The 23580-nt window shown below is 37.6% G+C and overlaps 1 protein-coding gene across 1 annotated transcript in view; it reads right to left on the reverse strand.

Annotated features, from left to right (window-relative positions):
- The window catches only part of LOC311295855 (uncharacterized protein), a 260836-nt gene extending 241314 nt beyond the window's left edge, over positions 1-19522 (reverse strand). Inside the window, exon 1 of the mRNA XM_084417388.1 lies at positions 19152-19522. Within this exon, the coding sequence (XP_084273514.1) occupies positions 19152-19518 (367 nt within the window). The 5' untranslated portion in view covers positions 19519-19522. The remainder of the gene's footprint in view (positions 1-19151) is intronic.
- Between the last annotated feature and the right edge of the window lie 4058 nt (positions 19523-23580).

Raw genomic sequence — 23580 nt, forward strand, 5'->3', positions numbered from 1 at the left:
AAGCGGCCAGTCAACGAATTGCAGTTTAACTCACTTCCGTGTTGGTTTCAAGAGAGAGACGGGGAGGTTGCCGCTTGGTGTAGACTATAGTGGAGCAGCTAAGTGATATAATCGTTCAGTTTATGATACAAGTGTGAAAATTGGCATGAGCAGTCTCCATGGGTCAATTGACAAGAAAATTGTCCGAGCCCCTTGAAATTTCAAGATTTTTAATTTTTCAAGATGGCTGACACCTTAGTGGAGCAGTTAATTGATATAGTCGTTTATTTGGTGATACAAGCATGAAAATTGTCATGAGCAGTCTCTGATGGTCACTAGACAATAAGCCACCCACAGCTACTTGAAATTTCAAGATGGCGGCCATTTTTCAAGATGGCCAACACCTTAGTGGAACAGTTAAGTGATATAGTGGTTTATTTGGTGATACAAGCATGAAAATTGGCATGAGCAGTCTCTGTGGGTCACTTGACAATAAGCCACCTACAGCTACTTGAAATTTCAAGATGGCGGTCATTTTTCAAGATGGCTGTAGGTGGCTTATTGTCAAGTGACCCACAGAGACTGCTCATGCCAATTTTCATGCTTGTATCACCAAATAAACCACTATATCACTTAACTGCTCCACTAAGGTGGGCCATCTTGAAAAATGCCCGCTATCTTGAAATTTCAAGTGGCTCGGACAATTTTCTTGTCAAGTGACCCATGGAGACTGCTCATGCCAATTTTCACGCTTGTATCATAAACTGAACGATTCTGCCAAACATAAGCACTTAGCCGCTCCACTAATAGCTGCTCTGGAGACTGTGATATCATCGTCCAGCTCAGTTCAGTTCCCATATAATGGTGTCAATGCAGACAGATCAATAATATTGTTGAATACTGTCCCCAACTAAGCAAGTAAGCAACTAACATGTTTGCGATATAAAATATTTCTTAATTATTTTATAGGCCTACATGGTTTTTCAAGAATGTATATGTTCAAACGAAATCTCCTAATGGATACTCGAATGTTTTTGGTTTTGGTCCAAAAAACCATCAAGTTACATTTAGTGCGACATGCAGAGTGTCAAATAATGCGACCTGTATAATTCAGCACTTGCATCTATTTCATTAGAATGAGCTAAAATGGGTGATCAAACATAAAAGTAAAAAAGGTTCAAGATCAGGGAAGAAGGGCGGACATTAAAAGTAGCCTACATTTAATCATAAAAAAAAAAAAACGAAAGGAGTGGCAGCGGCCGACTGCGACATAAGCAAATGAAAACATCAAGATAAAATGTCACAGGCTCTTTGCCCCGCCCTGCTTCATACAACAGTAATGTTAATACAACTGTAATACATTAGCTTATCCATGAATGTTACGCTGTCAAGCAAATGGGAACAGTGTTTGTGCTGCTTTGTGCGTTTGTGTTTCTGTTTCCTCCATAGATCACGTGACGTCTCGCCGACTGCTGATTGTGGGCGGGGCAACTGCTTTAAAGATGCCTTGGTTTACATCCGCTCTCTCTCTCCCTCTCACTTCCGATCCGCTTCTGGTGGCAGACGGAGCGTAGCTCCGAGGTGACCCGTGTGTTTGGCCCGTTATGCCTCTTTATGGAGTTTCCCCGTGTCGACTTGATGATCGTGTTTTTTTATAAGCACGTTCCTGGTGTGGAACTCATGTCTGTTAGATTTAGTTTATAACTTTATTTAGAGCTGGTGGTGGTAATTGGTGTTGGGTTTTCACGTTATTTAGTTTAGGTTTAGTTAGAGCAGCAGTCAGAGAACCCGGAAGACTCACGGAGAACATTGTTGTTGGTTTTCGAACGGGAGGTAGGCAAGTGATATCCGGTAGACGTGTGTGCAGGGTTTTCTTTCTGTTTGTTTTGTTATTTTCTTTTACCACCATGCTCTGTTTATGACAAATTATTCATCATTTAAATCATTTATAAATAAATAATTTATGCACCGTCACTGAATCTCTGTGGTCTTTATATGTTATGATGTTCCATTTTAATTCATTTAATTAGCTCGTAACAATGAATATGACTTCCGCCCGAGTCTGTCGGATTCCTTTCCATTGGCTGTAGAGGTGAAGACAACAACTCCCATAATTCCACACTCATTTGCATCGTCATCAAGGCAAGCGATGCCTTTTTTAAATAAGCGACTTCTAGTGGCAAAACTTATTAATAATGTGCCTTTAACTAATAGTTCAAGACGGAGGAAGCTTACAGAGGACACTTGAGTAAGAAAACTTGACTTGAAAAATCAATATTTATTTGAAAAAATGCAACACTTTTATACAGTAAAACAATAATAACAAAGCAGTTCGGACAGTAGATCATAATTTGAACCTGCTCCTGCAATTATTTTCACTGACCCCACCAAAAATTTTTTTTTTTTTTTTTTTTTTATCTGTTAGCAACATATTAAGTTTAAATACTTCTACACATGCAACAATGATGAAACTTAAACGTATTTACTGCCATATCAACACTATTTAGAGAAAGAAATGCGCCAAAATTCAGAAATCTTTGGCATATATAACTGGACATTTATTTAACCACTGCAAAAGTAAATTTCTAACTTTTCACTCATTTTTTTTTTTATTTAAGTTTTTTGTGTTTATTTAAAAGTAGACCAATCTGATATTATTTTAATCTTATAACTGTTATTTATTAACAGTTGAGATAGTTCTTTAATGCTGATCCAACCAGCAGAAGACACTAGCTGGGTTTAAATCCCAATTTGTAACACTGCATTACAATGTTCCCCTATTAGAAACTATGATATTCTATGATGTTAGTGATATAATTCACAATAGAAACTTTTGTGAATTCTTTTGAGAGAAAGAGGTGAATAAAAACAGAATGAATGTTCAGAAATGATTAATTATTATTATATTTCGTGCTGTTATATACCTGTGTTTTGCATGGTGATCGTTGTCAAATTGAAAAATTAGTTAATTTTTTCATGTTTTAAAAAGCCATTATTTTATGTGAAAAAGTTCATAATTGTATTTTAATGACAATTTGAGTTTGTCTTGTATATTTTTCTGCTGTTTTTAAGCATTTTAATCTGTTATATGATCATGTTACAATGTACCCAACCTATGGGGCATGTTGTCACATTTCACTTCCAGTCTTCCTGGGCAAATCAAGAAAAAAGTATTCACTGTATTAGACGTGGGAAATTAATATTGGGAAAAAAAAAATACTTTGAACAGTAAGTAGGTTTACAGAAACTAAGAAAGTCAAAAAGCGTTAGGTTGTGGCCCGCTCTCCCCTAAACTGAAAAAATAGGTGTAGAAACAATTTTACACATAAATCACTAGTAAATTTCACAAATAATAACAAAGAAACTGCAAGTAACACATTGAATAAAACACGACAGCTGTATCTCTAAAAAGCCACTGAAACTATGTTCAATGTTTTCAAGGAAACTTTCAGACATTCAAAAAAATATCGAGAAAAGAAGAGAAAATAGAGAGACAGTCTATTCTTGTTTAGAAATATTAGATTCATTAAGGTCTGATGATTTTGTCTGGTCTCTCTTGTTCAACTTTTCTGGATCTGATGTCATAGATGAGAACAACCACAGCAGCCACTGCAGCCACGCCCATCAGAGCAGAGACGACCAATCGGAACACAGCATCTGCAGAGCCACAATAGCAGATGTTGTCTGAGGAGGAGGAAAAATATTAAATAAAACAGAACCTTAAATTTCAATCAAGATCTGTTTCATCAACAGCTCCGAACGGATCATTGTGACAAACTGGTGTATATCTTATATCAACAGAACCAGCAAAGAACAGAGTTCGAATGACGCATGTGCTGATTTGCAGGTTTGTTACAGTTGTGAAAGATAGTTTCTGCATTGATGCATACTGTTAGGTAAAGAAGTGATCCATTCCAGCTCAGTAATGCTAAAATCACCGCTTACCTGAACCTGTTGGACCTGCACATGTGTGACAGAGTTGAGTGTTGTCCAGATGTGTGGTCTGGTTGCTGACAGGATTGTTGATCACACAGCTGTAGGTGTTTTTATCCTGATATTCCACCTCCAGGGGGGTATTCCAGAAAGCAGGTTATGTGACATACCCGGGTAAGTTTAAGGGTAGGTTAGTGGATAACCTCAACTTTCGGTTCCAAAAACGGAGGTAACTTTCTGGGTATGTATGTAACCATAGGAACTTACTCTCTGAAGATAACCTGCTCGGTAGCAGGTTATGTTCCAGGGTTAGTTTGTTTCAGAAGGTTACTGAGCATGGCGTACCGTTTTAAAGATGATCCAGTGGATGTGGAAGCACAGATAATACGAATTCTTTTCCGCCGTGAGAGGGTGATACGACCACGTATCAATGTGTTTTCGTATCCAAATGAATATTTGCGGGAGCGTTGCCGTTTTTCAAAAGAATCGTTAATTTATTAAACGAAGATAATGGAGTTAAATATTTAACTCCATTTATTTAACTTTTTTGCGACGGTGAGTTTTTTGTATTCAATAGGCGATGCAGAGCATGTGGGAAAGGCAACTGTGTGTAGGGCTGTTTGTACAGTATGCATTGCACTCAAACGGTTCCTACACACTTGTGTGCAGTTCCCTGGCCATAAACCACTGAGGGTCATTAAAGAGGAATTCCACAGAGTGGCGGGTTTGTCCATTCTATGATATTCTATGAAAGACCATTTTAGTTACATAGCATTATACTTAATCTATTCATACTGTATACAGTGACAGTCACAATAATTTTAAAAGTTTCTAATTATATAACTTTCAATTTCAGGGTTCCCAAATGTGATTGGGTGCATTGATGGAACCCACATTCCCATTAAAGCTCCTTCAGTCAATGAAGGAGACTATGTTAATAGGAAGTAAATCCATAACATCAATGTGCAGGTGACAATAGATTTTTTGGGTGCTAAATGTTTGGGTGTTTAAACCATTAAATCACCCTCATTACTGGTCCCCACTAACTAGGTAATATGTGATGCAACCCACCTCATCACTAATGTTGAAGTCAAATGGCCAGGGTCTGTACATGATGCCAGAATGTTTAGGGAGTCATCATTGTGCCACAAATTTCAAGAGGGTATGTTTTGCCTTACACAATGTTTTTTGTTGTTTTTTAAATGTTTTTTTTTTTATGCAATTATACACTTTAACTACCTTTATATGACACTTCAATGGTTACTTGCTGGGGGACAGAGGGTACCCCTGTCTGCCCTATATGATGACACCCTACCCTGAACCTGAGCCTGGACCACAGGCACAATTCAACCTGGCCCACAGCAGAACATGGACCATACGCATCCTGAAGGCAAGGTTTCAGTGCCTGCGTGGGCTCAGGGTCAACCCAGAAAGGTCATGTGACATCACAGCTGCTTGTGTTTTTCTTCACAACATTGCCACACTGAGAGGTGAGAGGGCCCCCCCTTCTCTTGAAGATGGCCAAGAGGAACCCCCAGTGAACCCAGTAGACCAAAGAGATGGCAGGGTGGTACGAGACATGATTTGCCCAAATCACTTTAATTAAAACCAGTTAACAGTCAAGTGTTGTTCATTGTTTCTTTATTTCCTGTAACAAAATACATTTGTATTTATTGCTTTAGATTTCATTCATCAACCAATGACAGATTACTGTTCACATACTTTTTCCCTCAGGTCTGGCCTTTTTTTTAGGTTAAGCCTTTTCTCCTCCATTTGAAGCTATATAAGGTCCATCTCAATGTCACTTTTTCTGATTTGCTTTTGAAGGTGGACCTTATACAGCTCTTTGGCAGGCAACTAGAAAGACAGAATAATTAAACATGACTGATAAAGTCTGTAATACAAACACAGACCAAATATTTAAATGAGGAAGGAGAACTGCAGAACATTTCTTACACTGCTAAGATTCTGTGTGGAGGTCGATGGACCCTCATCTGTATTAAAATCTCCTGCCATATTCTGTAAAATGACAATGACAATTTATTTATTCTCTTATGCAAAAAAGGGGGAATGCATTCTATGCATTAGGGCCATAGAGGGCCTCCCCACATTTTCTGTTTCTGTCACAGCAGAAGTGGTCTCTTCATCGTCAGCCTACAGTGAAAATAAGGAAGGATGCTTGGTCTAGCAAACAGAAACCTAAAGACAATAATCACTTACAACTGTGACAGAGTGTGGTGTTGCAGGAGGATCCAATAATACAATGTGGCCATCAGCAACTGCAAGATAATTAAACCAATAAGATAATCATGCATATTCAAAACTCAATGTATATTCTTAAACAAATACAACTAATAAAGAAGGACATTAGGAACATCTAAGAGTACTAGTAATAAGATTACAGTACACAGCATATGCAGTCAAAGCAGCATGCATACTGCAGTGCACAAGTGAATCAATGACTGTAAAATGCATTCAAAATGCCTATTTAAAATGGTGACAATGTTGATGATTTTCTTTATTAAAACACTGACAAAAACAGTGAAAACATCAATAAATCATAAGTATTAATATGGTACACCTACATTTTACTAAGCCACTTGTCTTGGTAGCTGAGTCCGATGAACTGCCCCCGGAACCCCATCGACCACAGGTCGCCCTTTATTAAGGGGCAGTGCCAGCTCCTCAGCTGGGGTGAGGGAAGGTGGAGGTGGACCCCCTCCTGTTTTACGGGCCTCAGCATTCTTTCTATTGGCTACATAGAAAACTAAATTATTAAATACTAAATTACATGGCGTCAGTAACAAGTTTAGTAAGTTTAGAAAGTATTACCTTGCTGGAGAATGTTTTTGTGTTTCATTTTGACTTAGCTCACACTTCTTCTGGCTCCAGAAGGATTACTATTACTAGCCAATTATGTGCATTACTACTGCAATATTAAGAAATGTATGGAGGCCAACAAGTAAATACTTGTCTATTTTTACTACATGCCCCACATAATTTTTGCGTCACAATGAAAGGGGAAAATAGGCCATTTATAATTTTATAAACTCACGCATTTACTCTGTCCATTATTTTTTGCCAAGCCAACTCTCTTTCTTTTGCTGATGCAGCAGTATTGCTTTTTTTTTTGTTATAATGGGCTATAGTCTTCATAAGCAAGCATTTAAACCTCTTAAAACTCAGTTTCACCGAAGTATGTAGCTCGCTTTTTTTCTCCCTGGGTTTCCATGGTGACTCCTGAAATCGGCGATCCATTGAAAATGTCTTTATGTACTCGCCGTGCGCGCGCATTAACTCTGGGTTACCAATAGAAGGTTGATTAAACTAACTCTTCTCAGGTGTTTTGGAACCGACATACTCATGGTATGCGGGTTTGGGGTAAATCAACCCAGAGGTTATGATTTACCAAATGGTAAGTTAACCTTGCTTTCTGGAATACCCCCCAGATCGAGGCCTCGTGAAGCAATTGAAACAGTTGAACCAAATGTGCCATATTGTTTTGAGGCTTCGAATCAATCCGACACCCGTCTCAACGGTGACACCTAGTGGTCACTTGCAGGTGTTGATCTGAAACAACCTTGACGAGCCATTTAAAAAATGTGTTGTTTTTTTATTATTATAATTTTCTAATATGTGAAGATTGTAACCTATAGGCTCCTCACTGTGCATTTTGGTCTTGCAAAATGAATATTAATAAAAGAAATCAAGCCACAATGTCTCACTTTTTTAGAGATTTTTATTCAAAAATATTAATTTCTCTGCTGTGGAAGGACTTAGACTACTTCTTTTTTTACAGATAATTTCTCCAGCCTTTGAAAAAATCCTCTCACAAGGGACACTTGTTACTGGCATGCAAAGATATATATATATATATATTAGGGGTGGCACGGTTCACAAAACCCACGGTTCGGTTCGTATCACGGTTTTAGGGTCACGGTTTTCGGTTCTGTACGGTTCATGTTGTTGTTTTTTCTTTTAATCTTTAACACTCCAAAAATTTACTTCAGCATATGATATATAGCTGAATTATCTAATTATTTATTTATTTATTTCATAAATGGGGTGTGTTTGCAAAACGCAGCTTCTCATTTCCCATTCTGAAGTAATATGAGTGAGCAGTCACCCTGAGGAAACTTTCAGTGGCCCTGGAGGTCCATCATCTGTAGAGCTACGTGGGCTGTGTTGGACCGTTATTTGTCAATTTATCCTCGTGTCTCGTCATCATAGGCGGGACATGTCCCCACCATTTTTTGCCAGGGTTGATATTATCTTGCAGCACGGGTGTACCAATACAAATAAATAAAACATTTCCAGTTAACTAGCAAAGTATTTGTTTCATTCGTTTGTTAAATAAGAAGCAATTTAGCGCTGAAATGTGTTTTTTTAATCAAGTGATCAAAGTGCTCGTTGCAGTTGCGATCAGTGGTGCTGATACAGTGTTCTCGTGGCTCGCGCACACACCGCAGCGGCCGCACATTCATCACTCGGACGCGCGCTTCAATCCATTGAGGAGACTCAAGGCTACTCGTTCCGATTAAATAATAAAACAAAATTCATACAAATCGGTCCCTGCTTGATATACAACCGCTGATAAACATAATCGGTTTTGATAAAGAAAAAAATATATACGAGCGCAGATTAGAACTCAGAACCTTTGATACGCTTGGCAAGTTCTGCCACTGGACCATTAGGCTACGTGGAACAGTCGATCTATGTAGCCTATTTATTCACATGAAAAAAACAACATATAGTGTGGAGTAGATCTCATTAAATGTCTAGGTAAACTCAGTGTACTATATAAATCGATTGCTGGACATTGTAATGTAATTCTACATATGTCTGATTTATGATTTAGCATTGTATTAGCACGGGCACGAGGCTACATTGCGCATGCGTCGAACCGTGCAAACCGCGCGACGCACACGCGCACCGAACCGAGACAAGCGAACCGAACGGTTCGGATGTTTTTTCATGTACCGTGCCACCCCTAATATATATATATATATATATATATATATATATATATATATATATATATTGTTTTGGTGATTTTCCTTTTATTGTGACAGGACAGTAGAGAGATGACAAAAAAACGAGGCGGGAAAGGTCCACGAGCCGGGACTCGAACTCGAGACGCCCGAGTGCAGAGGCGCTACATGTCGGCTCACTGACCACGAGGCCATTGACGCCGACGGCGGAGATATTTTTTTTAGCTAGGACATACAAATGAGGAAAGATTACTGCTATCTCTTTCCAGTTTCATTTAAATTCATGTTAAATTTAAATGCAAGCCTAAATATCACCAAAAATCCGCTATCTCAAAATCAAACTCCTCTCACAAAAACCCACGAGGTCAAGATGCGTTGATTTCACTTTTATACAGATGTGCGACTGTGTGGTCTGTTCCCGACCGTGTCAATCAAACGCTGATTCGGCGGACCACACCTGATGAAACACTTAGTGAAACACTTCGAGGCTTCGTTTGGCCATAGTCACGTGACATAGGTGTTTTGAATCACGCTTCGGATCAGTGTTTCGAAACATCTGCGCTTCGGGATCTCGCAAAGCTTCGGAACGACTGTTTCGCGTCAGCCATCCTTACTAGAAAGACAGAATAATTAAACATGACTGATAAAGTCTGTAATACAAACACAGACCAAATATTTAAATGAGGAAGGAGAACTGCAGAACATTTCTTACAATGCTAAGATTCTGTGTGGAGGTAGATGGACCCTCATCTGTATTAAAATCTCCTGCCATATTCTGTAAAATGACAATGACAATTTATTTTTTCTCTTATGTAAAAAAGGGGGAATGCCTTCTATGCATCATACCTCTATGGGCCTCCCCACATTTTCTGTTTCTGTCACAGCAGAAGTGGTCTCTTCATCGTCATCCTACAGTGAAAATAAGGAAGGATGCTTGGTCTAGCAAACAGAAACCTAAAGACAATAATCACTTACAACTGTGACAGAGTGTGGTGTTACAGGAGGATCCAATAATACAATGTGGCCATCAGCAACATGATAAGCATGCATATTCAATACTCAATGTATATTCTTCAACAAATACAACTAATAATGAAGGACATTAGGAACATCTAAGAGTACTAGTAATAAGATTACAGTATACAGCATATGCAGTCAAAGCAGCATGCATACTGCACAAGTGAATCAATGACTGTAAAATGCATTCAAAATGCCTTTTTAAAATGGTGACAGTATTGATGACTTTCTTCATTAAAACACTGACAAAAACAGTGAAAAGTTTTGCTGAGTCCGATGAACTGCCCCTGGAATCCCATCGACCACAGGTCGCCCTTTATTAAGGGACAGTGCCAGCTCCTCAGCTGGGGTGAGGGAAGGTGGAGGTGGACCCCCACCTGTTTTACGGGCCTCAGCCTTCTTTCTATTGGCTACATAGAAAACTAAATTACATTAAATACTAAATTGCATGGCGTCAGTAACAAGTTTAGTAAGTTTAGAAAGTATTACCTTGCTGGAGAATGTTTTTGTGTTTCATTTTGACTTAGCTCACACTTCTTCTGGCTCCAGAAGGATTACTATTACTAGCCAATTATGTGCATTACTACTGCAATATTAAGAAATGTATGGAGGCCAACAAGTAAATACTTGTCTATTTTTACCACATGCCCCAAATAATTTTTGTGTCACAATGAAAGGGGGAAAATAGCCCATTTATAATTTTATAAACTCACGCATTTACTCTGTCCGTTATTTTTTGCCAAGCCAACTCTCTTTCTTTTGCTGATGCAGCAGTATTGCTTTTTTTTTGTTATAATGGGCTTATAGTCTTCATAAGCAAGCATTTAAACCTCTTAAAACTCAGTTTCACCGAAGTATGTAGCTCGCTTTTTTTCTCCCTGGGTTTCCATGGTGACTCCTGAAATCGGCGATCCATTGAAAATGTCTTTATGTACTCGCCGTGCGCGCGCATTAACTCTGGGTAACCAGTAGGAGGTTGATTAAACTAACTCTTCTCAGGTGTTTAGGAACCGACATACTCATGGTATGCGGGTTTGGGGTAAATCAACCCAGAGGTTATGATTTACCAAATGGTAAGTTAACCTTGCTTTCTGGAATACCCCCCTGCTCAGTTTGCTGGATGTCATTTGACTCTACAGTGAATACCACTTACAGAGATCCACTCACTCAACTTTACTGTAGTAAACACTGCACAATAGCAAGTGAAAATACTGGTTTAATTCAGCCATTTATGTTTAAACCAGAAACTGATTCAGAAGAAGAAGTGGAAGAGTGAATTATACATCATATACATAATTCACCAACTATATTGATAAATGTAGAGTTAGGGTTCAACAGAAAAATATACCAGGATAACCTGCTAGATCCCGCCGGCACGTTGACCTGATTGCTTACAAGGTAGTTTAGTTTGTGACGTCAGAAAAAAAACAGTGATTTCAAACCACGTTTTTGAGAATTTGAATGGTTTGTCTTTAAGCATTTTAAAAACACCACACAGACATATAAACAACATTAAAAGCTGATTTTCACCACAAGGGGGTCTTTAAAAAAAAGAGTGAAAACATGCCATACAATAATCTTATGCGTCGCGTTGCAAATATTCCAAATGTTCTGAAGGCTTTGACAAGAAACAAACCATTTTTCCTTGATAAAAAAAGACATGTACCTAAGATATTATATAATGCAAGAGCATTTCCACTTACAATCCAACACGTTCTCACTCCCGACTCAAGTATTGGACCCCCTACTTTTTACAACTTTTTAACAACAGAACATGGGTCATTTCTCACTTCAATGGACAGATTCTAAAGGCTGATAAAAAAGACGGAGCTCAATTGTTGATGATGTCAGAGTGATTGACACTGGTGTGTGTGTGTGTGTGTGTTTTCTCATCAAACTGAACTCATCCCCTTCTGTACTCCATCAGGAATCTGTGTCATCACTATACTTGCTGATTCATTCAGTCCGTTTCCAGTGGAATCTGAGAAACAGAGACAATTAGAGAAATTAAAAAGAGAGATCTTAGACGTCAGAAGCAATGTCAACACTTTTCCATTAAATTACCATTTACAAGGTTCAGTCTTATTTGGGTACTTTTCATGTGCATTTGTAAGAAAAGAACATATATTATATTTGTGAACTCAGTCACATACCTTCCAGAACATGCAAACTTAAAGACCCCCTGTAGTCAATAACTGTATCCCTCTGATCATCAAAATGACATCTTTAAATGTTTTTTCCTTGAAAAATAAAATAAAATTCATGCCTTAAAATAGCTTGAATGTAACTCTACACCCTTGACCCATTTAATATATCATCCATGAATATGCAAATGAGCCCCGCCTCCACTCACTCACACCATCCTCTTGTTGACGTGACCAGGTTTGTGACGTCAGAAACACCAGCGATTTCAAACTGCGTTTGCCTTCTAAATATCAGCATCCTTAGAAACCATTTGAACAACTTTAGTGGAGAAAGGTATATAGTTCATCATAACATCATAATATACATCATATACCCGCTATCTTCCCGAATTCGGGTAAAAATCTACCCGATTTTTCATATTAACAGAAAAATATACCAGGATAACCTTGCTTCTCTTGAGACTCCCCAGCTAGTTCGCCGTTAATGATTTGCTAAACCCCGTCGGCACGTTGATCTGATTGGCTACAAGGTAGTTTGTGACGTCAGAAACACCAGCGATTTCAAACATGTTTTTGAGACTTTGGTTCACTGCAGTTTTAAGGAGAAAATACTCAGCAATGGTGTTGACTTATGAATTTGAACATGGTTAGTCTTAAAGCATATTAAAATCACCAATTATACACATCATTAAAAGCTTGATTATCACCACAGGGGGACTTTAAAGTTAAAGAGATTCAGCGCACACAACAGATTCTCACCTGCTTTAGTTCGTTTCCAGGAGCTTTTCCATCTGATCCTGTTTTAACAGCAATCACAGACTTATTAGATAATGCACAGTCAATTCTTTAGACATTATGGTCACATCAAAACTAGAAAAAAACATGCTTATGTGTGGCAATTGGCAAATTCTTTCAATTTACTGGAATTAGAGAAAGGCGTTAGTCATGCTCTTGATCTACTTCCTTACCGCTCGTCTCCTCGCTCGCTCTCCCATTACAGACTTTACTTTATCATGCCTCCCTATGAAATCAGTCCAGACCCATAAGACATTTAATGGTCCCTGAATCATAATATTCTCTCAGCATTTTTTCATCCATTGAAATTCTACTTTGTCTTTCATTATTTAGAAAAGCATTCAACCCTAGTAAACTAAATATGAACCTTCTTTCATGTTCCTCTAAAGAAAAAGTCATACATCGACATGAGGGTGACCAAATTACATCATTTTTATTATGCAATGAAACAACTGAAGCCATTTTTTAATCCATAAATGATTATGGTCTCATATAAGAGTTGATTTACTCACCACTGACAGTAACACTGAATTCCCAGCAAATGTTCTTTCCACTGCAGATGATTAGCTGATAAACTCCAGTGTCGCTGGTTCTGGTGTCTTTGATGGTGAGAGATCCAGTTTGATGGTGCAGCTCCAGCCTGCCTCTGAATCTCACATCAGCACCGTATGAAGTCTTACTGATGTCTCCATTCATAAACTTTCTCCCGCCATCACTGACACTGTCTTGGGACCGGACTCACCTGGAGAACAAACAGAGAAAGTTACTCAGATTAAACTGATATTACACTGTCAGTAACCGATGCAACTGAGGTCTCGTGTCATGTCTACATTTACTGTAGTATTAATGCATCTTTATACATAAATGTGATGTTATAAGGGCATTATGGGATTTCTAAAATTATATTGGCTTAATTGGTTCTTAATTAGTCCAAATTGGACCCCAATTTGAAAACATGTTCCTTCAATTTTGGACAAAAAAATAGACACACCAATAATGAAATCAAAATAAATTGTTTTGGTTATAAGAGCTGCAACTAACAATTATTTTGATAACCGATTCATTTTTTGATTTCGATAACCGGTTGATTATTTCTACGATTAAACGGGTAAAAATGCCAAGATTTACTTTCTGTATTTTAATTAAAAATATGTTATTCCACACTTGCCCAAGCAGGGACGTGCACAGGAATTTTGAGGGGCAGTTGCTCTGACCTGAAAAAAGGTCCCCCCCCCCCCCCTCCCCCTCCAAAAAAAAAAAAAAAAAAAAAAAGGGCTATATGAAGGACTGAGAATTACAGGGTCTTTATTAAAATATATATACGCAAAGAAGTAAAACACAGAAATACAGCACTCAATCACCTTAACTACTACTAATAACACAGATTTGATCAATAATAATGCCACTGACGATTCTGATTATCGATCCGATTCTTTACGATTCTTCTTGATAGCACTGTGTGGAAAAATGCAGTCATATGCTTTTTAAAAAAAACAAGTGGTTTTATTTATTTTAAAGCTTAAGCTTGAGTAAGCAAACTGTACTTTTTATGTAATTTATGTAATAAATAGAACCTTATTGTAAAGTGTTACTGATTAGTATACACCGATTCAGACGTCTCCTGAGTTCACTGTTGGAAAGAGCAGTTGTTTAAACCATTCATTAAAATGAATCGGTTCAAAGGAGTCATTAGTTCGCGAATTGGACGTGTCATGCGCGCTGTGTGATTATCCCAGCAGTTAGGACATGGACATCCAAGATTTGTGTCAACACAGAAAACATTTCATCACTGGATAGTTTTTTTCGTTTAATTAAAGTGTTGTTTTATGTCAGCTGAATGTCCGGAACGCTTTTCAGAGAAGATAAGGCAACTTATTTAGCACAATTCACACCCAGCGGTAATTCAGGAGAGAAAAAAAATCTCAGAATGCTCCACATGAAACTTTTGGTCTTCCGACCTTTTACCGCCGTATCGATTTATTTTGATTAATATGTGCGAGGGAGAGAGAGCATATAGAGCAGCTTAGTTTGGAGACAGTCTTGTTTACACTTTCGCCTGGCTCCGAAGAAAGAGAGAGCGCGCGCGCAATCGGGTCTCTCTCTCTCTCGCTCTCTCTCTGCTCGTTCTTTCAGTTAAACATGCGCTGTCACAAGCGCAGTGTTCATCTACATTACTCACCGATCAAATAAGACTTTGGCGGGACAAAAATTCACTTTGGCGGGCGCTAAAACAAGTTCAATGCAGGAAAATTCATGCGTGAATTTAACTGAGTAGTACATGACCATGCACTCGCAAAAATGCGACCACATACAATTTTTAACTCGCACATTCTCAAAAAATGGTCGCAGTCTGGAACCCTGATGATGATTGTTCGTTTGTTATACATCACAAACTCACCTTTTCCGTCAACGTTGAGTCTCACCCGACAACCGCGATAATCTCCTTCTAGGGCCGCTCATGCAGGCTCAGCTCAGGTGCCGGTCGCGTGCAGCGCTGCAGCCACATAAACAGAGTTTGCCCTTCTGACTTTCACTTTCGGTGCCCGAATGGAATTGAATGAGGCTTTGCGATTTTTTTTTAAATCTAGGCCTACGTGAAATTCTGCATCCATTGTACTTTTTATTTATTTATTTTTTTCCCCCTCGGAAGGGCAACGTGAGTCGAGAAGGGCATATGGGCAGTTGCCCGGGCAACCTGAGCAACCCCCCTGTGCACGTCCCTGTGCCCAAGGTTGTCCTGTAAACAATGTGCAAATCGAAGGCTCTGATAACAAATACTGTGACTCGCTGTCAGGACGAAACTTTATGCAAAATGGAAATGCTTTTTGCATTAAACAACACACAAATCTGTCAAAATGCCTGATGGGACAATACTGCATTATTTGCGAATACCTCGTCTATATTAGCAAATGAAACTGAAAGACTCACAACACTTGAAAACGGTAGGGGCGGTGGCGCACTATATTTGTGTGGGCTGTAGCTGTTAAAAGCTGGCTAGAGATGAGCCCATCTGTGTTCTTAACAATCCCATCAGCAACCAGACCACACATCTGGACATCACTCAACTCTGTCACACACATTCAGGGGGTGATATTAGTAGTGATGGTGAAATGAAGCTTTGTGAAGCATTGGGGCTTTCCCCCTCGACTGTATTGTAAAATGGTTCATTACTCGAAGCTTTTCAACACGTTGCAAACGGTTGCAAACTACGACATCTTGTGGCCAAAAGGTGGAAAAGCTGCCTTTCTGTCCCAGAAGACCCATCCATTTTTTTTATTGTTTCATGTAATAAAACACTTTGTGCTCTGTAAACCGCAAATCAATAAAATAGTCCCCATAATTCATGTGTTAGTGTTGATGTAGTTCTTACACAATGTGTGAACAAACATATGAAAAAATAAAATAAAAATGGGACAAATTAACGTGTGAAACAATTCTTATGAATCTGCTTTGATCAACAAATGCAGCCTTAGCCTCAGTCCCTATATACATATATAATCAAAATAAAAGAAAATTATTGTGGAATGGTGAAGTGCTTGTGAACTGGGTAGTGAAAGTGCTTGTGAACTGGGGAGCTGACATTTTATTTTGTGGGTAATTTAAGATTTTTTATTTTTTTATTTTTTTATTAAGGAACAGGACTTGTTTAACAGTGTGAGGGTTAAGTCTATTTCTTTTTTTATTTACTACTACTGAAGGGCATGACACTCGAAACCTGCTCAAGGGGTTCACGCTATTTTCGAATCTGATGCTGAATATGAAGCAGTCACGTGACCGGACGTCACAGATCACGTGGTTATGGAAAAATGAATCAAGCTCCGATACACTGCTTCAATGTGAGATGTTTCGTTTTTTTGATACAAGCTTCGAAGCCTCGGTGCCGAACGTCACATCACTAGATATTAGTAGTGATATGAGGAAATAATTTTAATTTTAGGGGTGAACAATCCCTTTAGATTGTGAAGGTGAACAATCCCGTTTTAGCGCTTTATTCCCATTTTGTACAGAGACGTTTGTAATATAAAGTAATACACAACCTAACGCAAAATAAGGCCCTACAACGCCACTGTATGCGTTATGGAAATAAACTATACTATTACATAGCGTTGCTATGGTTATTAATGTGTTTTAGCCACAAATTACAAAAGCAACGAGGCCTTGAGTTGAATACAAAAACGTAGGCCTATAAATTTGGGTTCTTTACTCGAAGTATTTTTTTTACACTTCTACTGCCATCTGGTGCTCAAAAAGATGAAGTGCATCTATAGAGTATTTTTCATGGCTATTGGACTTTTCTTGAACTGTTATTCGGTTTTTAATAACTTGCCAAATTTGAACACAAAACCATTATACTCTTCAATTACCAAGTTCAGCTAATTGAACAACATCTGAAACTATAGTCCCATTTCATCTTTGTTTACGATTATGATTTACACAACTATATATTTTATGGTTATTTTTTAACTGTATAAGTTCAGATTTAATGTACTCTGAATATTTTATTGCGTACATACAGTACATATGGTATGAAGCAACACACATTTCACACAATTTTAGCTTTTTATTATTTATTAATATTGCATATATAGGTACATTGTTTATGAGTTGCATGCTAAAACGGCTGTTAAGAAGGAAAATAAGTGTTTTTCCACTAGACAGAAAAGAACAGGTAGAATAAGATCAGAGGCATATCTATATTTAACATGAACATGTATTCCTCAAGCAGATGCTTTTGTCAAAATTAATAAAACAACACAACAACACAATGTGGTTATAGTGTAACTAAGTACTTGAACAAAGGCGTTTTTTCCATTTTTTCTTTTTCTTTGTTTCTTTTTCCATCCTTTTTTTGCTATAAGAGCAACAAGAGTAATTTTAAGTGCTTCTGCATGAATACAAATAAATTCAGATCACATTTACAATTTGGCATTCACATCTGATTGGAAGATGAACAGATTTACCTCACATCAGACCCTTATTTAAGCATAATTATTAAAGCAAAATAAGGCACACATTTAAAATTTCAATGAAAATAATATTAACAAGAATGTCAACTTATTTTTTTTTTTACAATAAAAGGGTCACTTACAGTGAAGTTCAGTAACCCTGAATGGTCAAAGATACACTAATGAATTTCTACACATGAAGAGAAGGTCATGTGATCTCAGCTTTAAAGACACTGTGATCAGCTGAACATCAACATTAATCTGGTTCTGCTGTTATTTACATAAAACAGCACATTCAATGGTTAGAGAAATACTGCTGTGGTAAAACATAAAAAAAAAAGCATACTACTATAAACTCACTGTCTACAATGACACAAAATCAAAGCTGTAAAAGTTAGATTAGTATTATGTTAATAGAGTAACAGGTATGAAGTGTAACATTAAAGCCTGTTTTCTCAAAATGACTTTTCTCTCATACTTCAAGTCCTAAATCTCCTCTTCAGTAGCACCTATATACACCAAACTTTTAAGTTTTGTACCTAGTTATATTATGAAGACATTTACAGAGGGATTTGTAAATATATTATTCCTAGCCTGATTTATATAACATATTATTCCAAAAAACATGCCGAAAATCATTTTGTAAGGCTATTGACAGTATTTTCTGATTTACAGGATAACAAAAGTAGATATCCATAAATCCCTCTGTAATTTTTTTCCCATCTAATATGTGAACACAATGAAAACATAATTTTTAACCTGGCTTTATCCTAAAATTTCGTTTTTTAAAATATATGCAAATTAGCGCATATTTAATTAGATATTGCCTAATTTGCATATTTAAACATTAAATTACAGAAAACTTGTAATACATTTTTTTCTCATCTTAATGTAGGTAATCAACTGGGAAAGTTTCATGGTGATATCTGCAAGTTAAAAATTTTACCCTATTCACCTGTGTCTCGCCTTAAATAGAATGATCAAATGCGTACATTTTACATTTTTACATTTACATTTATTCATTTAGCTGACGCTTTTATCCAAGCGTAGCTTAACTATTTTATAAATGACCAATAACCAATTGGCATTCCAACCTAAATTCGAGGTTGTGATAAAATGGAGTCAGATAAAAGTTACTGTCTTTTCCACGTGGACGCGCAGAAACGCGGAAACCTTCACTCGCCATTGGAAACTGGGCCAATTGGACGGGCCTTACAGTATTAAAGAAATAATTGTTATGAAATGTTGATTATTAAAATAACTAATTCCAAGATTGCATAAATGCACAAAATAATCTGTGTATAATCACATAGTCTTATATATATATGAAAAGGGTTTTAACTCACCATAGACAGTAAGACTGAATGTGTTGAGCGGTGTCTGTGATCTGGTGCTGATGACTGTATAAAGTCCAGAGTCTGTGGTTCTGGTGTTTGTGATGGTCAGAGATCCAGTCTTCTCATCCAGCTTCAGTCTGTCTCTGAATCTCTCATCAGGAAAATCTCTCTTATTCTTCTGTCTGTTGATTTTAGCTATGAGATTGTTGTTGTGTCCAAAACTCCACATTATCAGATCAGCTGTCTGTGTTTCAGTAAGATCAGAGTTTAGAGTGACATTTTCTCCCTCAGTCACTGACACTGACTTCACTTCATCCACACCAAACACTCCTGAGAAACAAACAGAAACAGTTACTACATTTGGAGTTTTTGTCATTTTGGAATTGGTCTCTTCACTATGCAATGCAAGTTTAGTCTAATAAAACGTGAAAAATATTAGAGGCAAAATGAATAATGGAAACCGTAAAGAGCAGATTGATGTGCAGGTGAACACAAATGATGATGAGAAAGGCATGAGAACAAAAAGAAGAAAATAATCATAAACATTTCCTTTGTGGTTTCACAACATAAATATTTTTATGATCAGTCCTGGGGCCTGTTTCAGAAAGGAGGTTCAACCAACTCTGAGTTAAAACTTGAACTCTGAGTTGACTTACCCTGAGATGGGAAACTCTGAGTTTTCGGTTACAGAACAGCTGAAATGAGTTAGTTCAATCAACTCTGAGGGGCTGTTTACACTTGGCCACTTCATGCGTTTTCTCAGATCGGATAGCTATCTGATTTATCAAAACGGTTCCATTTACACCTGGTCACATAAATGTGTTTTTGCGAAACGGATTTAAATCCGATCTTCAATTCCCGCGCTATATGCAGATTTAATGAAGTGCACGTCACGAAAGCAACAGATATGAGCTGCATTTTATTGTTCATCAGCTAAAATTTCAAAATCAAACACCGCAATAAGAGAGAGCAGTAACAGCCCTGGTAAGATCACTTCGTTTCTTTACTTTTAATGATGATGATTGTGTGTTAAGCGTCTGCGACTTAGTTTCACGACTGCGACTATAACCCGCTCTCACACGTTTATATTTTAGCATTTTTGGGAGGAGTAGCCTACAATTTACATATGTGGTTTCAACAACCAGATGCATTTACACTTGTCCAGTTTCGTCTGGAATGCGGCCCAGACCTCCTCCTGAAGTGGTTTGAGCGATCGGATTCAAATCCGTCTCGAATGCGTTTCGGAGGGCATTTACACCTGGGCCCGTATCCCTAAAGATTCTGAGAATCCTCTCAGAGAGCTCCTAACTTAACCTAAAAATTCCTTGCCAGGAGTTTTAGCTTAGAAGTGATTCCAGAACATTTTCAGTGAACTCTGAGCAAGGAATGGATGGAAAATCCTATCTTAGTGAGGAGGTGTGGTTGACCCCGTTGACATTCCTCCTATGAGTCATCATTTCAAAAGCCGTGATTGGTTGATCCTACAAGTTTGATGAAAATGAACTTTTGGTGATAATGAGCAAAGGATGTACCCTCAAATCAATAAACATAATTATACACTCTAATCTTATGCAGACTGTAATTGTAAATAATATTTCACATTCAAGAAAATATCTGGAAAATGAATAGTAAGCTGTAGGGGTTATAGCCTAACATTAGAATCTAAAATATGTGAAAACTTAAGCTCATTACACCCTGTTCAAATAATGATTTGTGTCTTATTTGCTCATATTAATATCCTAGCTGGCATATTTTGTACTTTCACTCCCATATGGACCCCATTGAAAACAAGATGGCCTATCTCAAGGGGCTGTCCTTAATGAAGTAGAAATTGCAACGTTACAACTCAGTGTGGTCTTAACGAGGGTAACACGGCTCAGCTTTTATCAATGTCTGTGATTGCTGGCTGGTCTATTTATGAAGGCTTGTTAACAAATATCCTACAAACACAGAAAATGGAGAAAAAAAGGAATCGCAAGCCGAACTGGACTGAGGAGCAAGGTTTGTTGCTGGCCCAGTTGGTGAACGAACATAAAGGTATGTTACGAGGAAAATTTGGCCTGTCATCCAGTGTTTGCAGGACATCTCTCCTGCCTCCTCTGTTGGCCATTTTGTGCAGCTGCTTAGGGGAACTCCTAAGCCACTAAAAGTCCTCTTCCCTGCTCTTAGCAGATCTCGCCTTAGGAGCCCTTTTAAGCGCTAGGAATCTTGAGGAATAGCTTTTATATTAACTGGGATTTTCGTGTCACTTTTAGGGGAAATTCTAAGAAAACGTCATGACTCTGAGAATTTTCTTAGAATTTGGCCGCTAGGAGCCACTTTTTGCACAAAAATTCTTTAGGGATACGGGCCCTGGTCTTTTCACGATCGGATAGCTATCCGATCTGAGAAAACGCATGAAGTGGCCAGGTGTAAACAGCCCCTGAGTTGACCTACTCTGAGTCAAGCGCGTGCACCACAACTATAAAAAGCCATTATCAATGGAGCGCAGATATTATGAGTCACCATGGCAACAGCGCCAGACAAAAAGAGGTCTGCATTTTCTCACCTTTACATTTTAATTAGTTATACAGTGTTGGGTGTAATTAATTACCAAGTAATCTAAATACTACAATTTAATTAAAGGGATTACTCTTAATTCTTCTGTAATGTAAAGTAAAATCTGATGTAATTGCATTAGACTATAGAACAATTCTGTATATTTAACATACATTTTTAAAAGGTATATTTTTTTATGTAACCTTCTCCCTCTACACACTTTGGTCAATTCAGGAATAGTTCATGCAATTGTATATTGTTTATTTGAAAGCATTAAAAGTGCAGTTTCTTGTCTCTCCTTGTATTGTTGAAATGGTTGAGGCTGATATGGGATTTAGTAATTAGCAATAATTAGACCAATACTACTGTAAATATAGTCATTATTACATTAATCTAATTACACTGTTGAAGATGTCATTTGTAGTTAGTAATACAAGTAACTTACCCAACTGTTATAATATCAGAGGTGAAAGAACAGTATGTTATTCAACCTAATTTTAATTTTCATGTTGGTGCAATCCTGCAGGCATTAAAAGAACATGGCAGCAGCTGAAAATTAAATATAAAAACATAATTCAATCAAGTAAGGCTTGAGCATATCATGGGTGAAGGCTACCTGACTTTACATTTGACACAAATAACTAAATAGCATCCAGTGTAGCAGTGCAGCAGCATTTACAGCTGAGGGAATTCCTGGAGGGACTTCAGAGCCAGTCACTCCCGAAGGTCCAAAGGCCTCATAAAATGTAAGAGGTTTACATATGTGTTATTTTTTATATAGGCTATTTTTGATATTTCCATTTGTTTTACTTTGGTTTGGGTTTTTGTTGATCCCAATAGATTCTGATGGTAATATCTGTCTGTTGGAGCCTCCTGTCCCAACAGAACCCCAGGCAGTTGTAAGTAACCTACTCAATACACCATTATGACAAATAGTGTTATAAAGTGCACTCGACCAAATGCTCATCTTCACAGGACAATGGGGATAAAGAGTTTCTGCTGCCACAGAGAGGCCTACAGTGTCTACACATCAAACAATCTACACATTCAGATTATTTCACAATTTTATGTGGAGTAGCCGATAGAATCAAAGTTTAAATCTAAGTATAAACGGGTATTCTTATCTCTCCCTCCGCCCCCAGAGTGTGGAAGAACAGCAGGAGGACGGCCCATCAACTTCTGCTGCACAGATCAACACAGTTCAGTGATTCTCAGTAAATGCCAGTTGAATTCTGTAGAATTTGTTTACAACTACATTATGTAACTCTAATCTACTACTGTATTTTCAGTTGCCAGGTAAGGAGTTATATAGACTTCATCTTATTTACAAAAAAAAAACCCAGTAAAAATAGCAATATTTAATTTATTAATAAAAGATTAATTTTATTAATAAAAATGTACTGAAAGAATGAATGAGGTGTTTAAACACTACTTCCTCTTTAAAAAAGGGGAGGAGACCAATAGAAACTGAGTTTACCGAAGAAAACCTGCTCCCGACCAGGTTAGGTTCACAGAGTAAGTTACCATGGTAAGTGACTCTGAGTATAAGTTACCTCTTTCAGAAACGGGCTTGACTTACTCTGCTTTCTCAGGTTTAACATACCTCCCATTCTGAAACAGAAAACTCAGAGTTTCCCTCATTTCAGGGTTAACATACTCAGAGTTTTCACTTAACCTCCTTTCTGAAACAGGCCCCTGGAACTCTTGAAAAATTGTGCAATTGTGCAAGTATTTTTTCAAATACTTTCTTGAAAAAATAAAGTATTTGAGTATATTAGTCTGGTAACACTTTACAATAATGTTCATTAGTTAACATTAGTTAACTACCTAAGTTAACATGAACTAAGAATGAACAATACTTCTTCAGCATTTATTAATCATAATTATTAATATTATTTTC

This window comes from Rutilus rutilus, assembly GCF_951802725.1.
Source record: "Rutilus rutilus genome assembly, chromosome: 8".
Lineage (NCBI taxonomy): Eukaryota > Metazoa > Chordata > Actinopteri > Cypriniformes > Leuciscidae > Rutilus > Rutilus rutilus.